Raw genomic sequence first — 6,000 nt, forward strand, 5'->3', positions numbered from 1 at the left:
GCACAGACAGTGTGTGATTGGTTGCCAGCACAGATTCTGTGATTGGTTGATGGGAGGGTGTGTGCAGTCCCGCTCCACTGTTTGGACACACTTCTTTACAAACCCTAATCTCTTATGTACCCAGCTTTTCCCGATTCCTGCAAAACAAACCTACGCTCTCAGCTTTTCCAGATTCCTGCAAAACCTACAGCTATGTACTCAGCTTTTCCTGATTCCTGCAAAACCTACAGTTATGTACTCAGCTTTTCCCGATTCCTGCAAAACCTAGTTATGTACTCAGCTTTTCCCGATTCCTGCAAAACCTACAGTTATGTACTCAGCTTTTCCCAATTCCTTAAAAACCTACAGCTGAGTACATAACTGTAGGTTTTTCAGGAATTGGGAAAAGCTGAGTACATAACTGTAGGTTCTGCAGGAATCGGGAAAAGCTGAGAGCGAATGGTTTGTTTTGCAGGAATCGGGAAAAGTGAAGTACATAACTGTAGGTTTTGCAGGAATCGGGAAAAGCTGAGAGCGTAGGTTTGTTTTGCAGGAATCTGGAAAAGCTGGGTACAAAGCTGGGTACATGAGAGATTAGGGTTTGTAAAGAAGTGTCGAAACAGTGGAGCAGGACTGCACACACCCTACCATCAACCAATCACAGTGCGCAGCCAATCACACACTGTCTGTGCTAGCAGGTCTGGCGAAGCTCTACTGAGGCTCTGCTGACTCAGGTATGACAAATGACAAAGGTTTTGGCTGATGCCTGACGGAGGATGGATGAGGCGGGACGCCGTTTTGGCTGAAGGATGAGTGAGGTACAGTTGACGGCTGATGATGTCTTAAAATGGACACCGTACCAAAGAGAAATGGGAAAGATCGAGGTATCTTTCCAGGCCATAATCATAACTTTACAGAACAGGGCACAGAACAGGAGAAAATGGATAAGAGTACGCCTAGGTGAACCCGACTCTAAACCATTGATCAGTCCCAACAGACAGACTTTGAGGTTCAACACAAATGGAAACTCCAGGTGATCCGCCAGAAATTGCATTACTTCTCTCCAAAACGGAACACCACAAGAGCAACCCCACATGGCATGCATAAACGACACTATCAATCATATAGCGAAAACATACATCCGAAGGTGATACGAAAAAGTTTAACAGGAGTGTAGTAAAGACAGAAGAACTCTCAACTGAATAAGCATATCCCAGGTGCTGACCACTGTAGCACAAATACGTAAATGCAACCTCTTTCCACTGCTCCTCTGAGAGCTCAGGGACATCCTCCACCCACTTCAGATAAGCCAGGGCGATTGGATCAGGACCTGAAGACTGAAGCAAGGCATAAGCCTGCATCAGCGGCTTGGAAAGGTTGGTGGCACCCAGGAGCAACTCCACATCAGAAAAGGCCGGCGTAACATCCAGGGAGCCAAACTGCACATGAACCGCATGTCTCAGCTGGAGAAACCGGAAATGGGCACTCCGAGGGATATTATAATGGTCACGCAGATCCGCAAAGGATGGGAAGGAATGAATCTCCCCAAACAAGTACATAGCAAATTTGACACCATGAGCACTCCAAAACCCAGCCGTCGATCCACCAGGCCACGTACACCAGCAAGCTGTGCCAAATTTTTAAACAGCATCACTGTGTCAGTGATAAATCTGGCATATTTTTAGACTGTCTAGTCTAAGTTTCCGCTGTCTAAGAATTATATTGTTTTTATTCATCTGCCCCAATGTGTTTATTATACTATATTTTTGTATTTTTCCATATTTTTATCTTTAACCCCTTAAGGACGCAGGGATTTTTCCGCCATTAGGCCAATATGAGGGCTTGTTTTTTGCAACACCAACTGTAACTTTGGGGGACTTCCGTTTCTACGCAGTACACCATTCGGTAAAAATGACATTGGTGGAGATTTATCAAAACCAGTGCAGAGAAAAATCTGACCAGTTGCCCATAGCAACCAATCCCATTTCTTCTTTCATTTTTGAAAAGGCCTCTGCAAACTGAAAGAAGCGATCTGATTGGTTGCTATGGGCAACTCAGCAACTTTTCCTCTGCACAGGTTTTGATAAATCTCCCCCTTTATCTTTTTTGTAGGTCCATACAATTACAACTTCATTTTCGCATGCGGTGATATCACATATGTTTATATTTATTTTTGTTTATATTATTTTATATGAAAAATGAAGAATTTTTTAATTTTTTTTTTACATTTTATTCACTATTTCTTAGTCCCCATACGGGACTATTACATACAATCTTCTGCTTGCAAACACTGAACAATGCTGTCCCCATAGAACAGCATTTGGGAACGTTTATAGGGGCAAATTACCTGCTGTTTGTCGGGGCCATTGCTAAAATGATGCAACCAGTGTATGGCACAGGCTCCTGAGGGCCTGCGCTGGGGGGGCACCATTAATAGCTGACATGTGGCTGGCTATTAACCCTTTAGATCTTTTAACAGCAGCGTCTAAAAGGGACCATAAAACACTCCCTAGTAGCCAGTGTGTAGTCTGGTCCATGGCTCTTCATTTGATTGAGCCTGGCTTAACCAGGCTCAAGCAAATGAGCACAGAGCACACAGATCAATGAAGTTCTATGGAACTCCATTGATCTGTATGAGGAATCTAATGAATCCTCCTAAAAGTCCAGGGGACTAAAAGTGGGGGGGGGGGAAAAGTTTAAAGGGGTACTCCGCCCCTGGCATCTTATCCCCTATCCAAAGAATAGGGGATAAGATGTTAGATCGCCGCAATCCCGCTGCTGGGGACCCCGGGGATCGCTGCTGCGGCACCCCGCCATCATTACTGCACGGAGAGAGTTCGCTCTGTGTGTAATGACGGGCGATACAGGGGCCGGAGTAGCGTGACGTCAGGGCTCCGCCGCTCATGACATCACGGCCCGTCCCCTTAATGCAAGTCTATGGCAGGGGGCGTGACGACCGCCACGCCCCCTCCCATAGACTTGTATTGACGGGGGCGGGCCGTGACATCACGAGGGGCAGAGCCGTGACGTAACGATGCTCCGGCCCCGGTATTGCCCGTCAATACGTGCAGAGCGATCCTAGCTCTGCGCAGTAATGACAGCGGGGTGCTGCAGCAGCGATCCCCGGAGTACCCAGTGTTCTGACATCTTATCCCCTATCCTTTGGATAGGGGATAAGAGGTCTAGGGGCGGAGTACCCCTTTAATAAAGGTTTACAAAAACACACACATTACCCCCTTGCTCATTAAAAGTTTAAATCACACCCTTTTCCAAAATTCCATAGAAAAAATATGTAAACATAATAAAAATAAACATATGTGTTATTGCCGTGTGCGTAAATGTCCGGACTATAAAAAATAAAATGTTAATTAAACCACACGGTCAATGGGATATACATAAAAAAAAATACCAAAGTTCAAAATTGCGTATTTTTTTTATAAAAAATTATCAAAAGTCCCATTACAACAAAAATGGTACCGATAAAAACTACAGATCACGGCACACAAAAAAAATTAGCCCTCACACATGCCCGTATACAACAAAATAAATAAGTTATAGGGATCAGAAGAGGACATTTTTAAACATACTAATTTTCATGCGAACAGTTATATAGGGTTGAATTTTTTTTACTTCTGTTAAACTTTATAAGTTGCGTATCCTTTTAATTGTATGGACCTACACACACTCATCATACAACGGTCATTCTGGAACCAATTAATATTGTATGTCGAGGGACCACTGTAATTGAAACCTTTACAATTCATGCCCCCCCCCCCCCCCCCCTTTCAAATCTTAAAGTGGTCAGACAAATCCAACAGAATAGTTTAGGGAATAATAACTTGATTTTTTTCCGTTATAATTTTCTATTATTTTATTTTGAATATAGTTTCTTTTTTTTTCCAGTTCCTTTTTATTTCCAGTTGGCAGTTTTTGAGCCAAAGCCAGAAGTGAATCCAGGAGGAAGGAAAACATAAATCCTTCCTTTCTATTTCCCGTCCCTTTTGAATCCACTTCTTTTAAAGGTAGTTAGAGACTCATGCATGTTTTTAGCATGTTTTTGTGGCTTTTTTCATGGCTCCATTTATCCTTACATGTAATTCACTGTGGCCTTCACTAAAATTAGCAGATTTTGTTTAAACGACACTGGAGTGCAATGTGCTGCTTTTTATCTGTGCTCCAAAAAAACATAAAAAGTGACAAAAAACCCAGTTGGTTGAAGTCCGAAACTCCGGAAAAAAAAACCTGCAGCAATAGTAAATCTGGGCCATGTTTTTTTTTATAGGGGTGTTCTAGGTTAAAGCATCCATTCAAGTGAATGGAGATGCAGTACACAAGACATGAATAGGAATATTACTGTTTCTGGAAACATAGTATATCCCTTTTCTGCAATCACATGGCCCTCTGCTGACTGTGCCCTGTCTACACAACAAACCTGAAAAAGTGGACTAAAAAATATCAAGAATTAGAATTATATATTCATTCACATTCACAAATGAAAGCAGAAGTAATGATGATACATTCCCTTTAAGCAGTCACAAACATTCGCCCTTCAGACTAACAATATGTATTCTATCTTCCAGGCACCTGTTTCACAACACAACTTTAATTCCCCTCCACCACAGATTCTATATAACCCAGCTCAACAGATACTAACCTACACTGGGTTTTGTTCTCCTACATCCTCCCTCCCTTCCTATGCATCATACCCACTACCGCTGCAGGTAATTCCAATAAATTACTACCTGCCATTGATCACAGTCTTAAAAATGATTTGAAGTTTTTTTTTATAACATCCACATTATTTTAACCTCTTTTTTTTTCTGCCATAAATACTGTAGCTCTTTGTGACTTTATAAAGATTATACCCTGCAACAACTGTACTATACTAAATAATCAAAAACATCTCAGATTTAAATAAGAACTAGGTATACACTCTGGTTATGATACATTGTAGCAGACTATTTCTTGTTATGCTAACATTATTATTCTTATATAGCCATCAGGATCCTATCCAGCAACTTCCTCTGCAGATATTTCCTTATCAGACGATAACCAAAATGCATCTCACTCCAATTCGATGACTGGACTTTCTTCTAATCCACTTGCACAATATGCATCCACAATCATGTTACCAGGAGAGAAACCGCCACCCTATGCTCCTTGATGCATGGACCTTCAGCACATTCACTGGCAGGAAAACAAGATTTAAAAGGGCTTTCTGCAGAAGTAATGAAACCACTGACATTCCTTCCAACTAAATATTTACCTTCCTAACTTGAAAAAGTATTCACACCAGTTGTGAGATTAGTGACTAAATAGTCTAGACGAGACAGAGCTTTACATCAATATATTTTACTATGTGTTACTTGCTAGAGTGTTAAAGGAAAAAAATATATCTTTGTACCGTGTCCATGTCTGATGAAGAGATCTAGGTAGTCTCGAAAGCTTGTAATTTATCGTCTTTTTAGTAAGGCATTAAAAAGGTAACTACTGAACTCAAGTTTTTCTAATTTGCTGGAGTGTGTCTTTTTGACTGTTGTTGTACTGAGATGATACACACTGCAGTAGTTATACATATGGATTTAATCTGAATAAAATTTACTGCTGAAATTGTACAATGCTTGAAATAAGTGTTTTATTCCTCTTAATAGATTTCTCTGCTCCTATGTCACTCTTGTGAAAAGATGACCAAATAAACTATCCACTATACTTAATACCGCTCTGTAGTCTTTTCTTAGTAATACAAGTGATGCAATAGTCAAAGAATACAATGATTGTCAAAATGGGTAAAGCAGCAAGAGATCAGTTTCCAAAATTCAGTTTTTTTAGCTAAGTAAACAATTGTCAAGGATTTTGTAAATCTAAATTTAATTCTGGAAATCAGTAGTGGTCCAGGTTCAAAAAAGCAGCTTTTCATTTATATCCTTATATTTAGAAATTATTTACCGTATTTATCGGCGTATAACACGCACTTTTTAGGCTAAATTTTTTGCCTAAAGTCTGTGTACGTGTTATACGCCG

General features: G+C 40.8%; 1 protein-coding gene across 2 annotated transcripts in view; it reads left to right on the top strand.

Annotated features, from left to right (window-relative positions):
- TMEM255B (transmembrane protein 255B) overlaps positions 1-5,671 on the top strand; it is a 110,668-nt gene extending 104,997 nt beyond the window's left edge. Inside the window, exons 8-9 of one of the 2 annotated variants that reach the window (XM_056555985.1) lie at positions 4,560-4,700; positions 4,976-5,671. In XM_056555985.1, the coding sequence (XP_056411960.1) occupies positions 4,560-4,700; positions 4,976-5,143 (309 nt within the window). In that variant the 3' untranslated portion in view covers positions 5,144-5,671. The remainder of the gene's footprint in view (positions 1-4,559; positions 4,701-4,975) is intronic. The other variant, XM_056555986.1, reaches the window with a different exon arrangement.
- The last annotated feature ends 329 nt before the right edge of the window (positions 5,672-6,000 follow it).

This window comes from Hyla sarda, chromosome 2 (assembly GCF_029499605.1).
Source record: "Hyla sarda isolate aHylSar1 chromosome 2, aHylSar1.hap1, whole genome shotgun sequence".
NCBI classification, from domain to species: Eukaryota; Metazoa; Chordata; class Amphibia; order Anura; family Hylidae; genus Hyla; species Hyla sarda.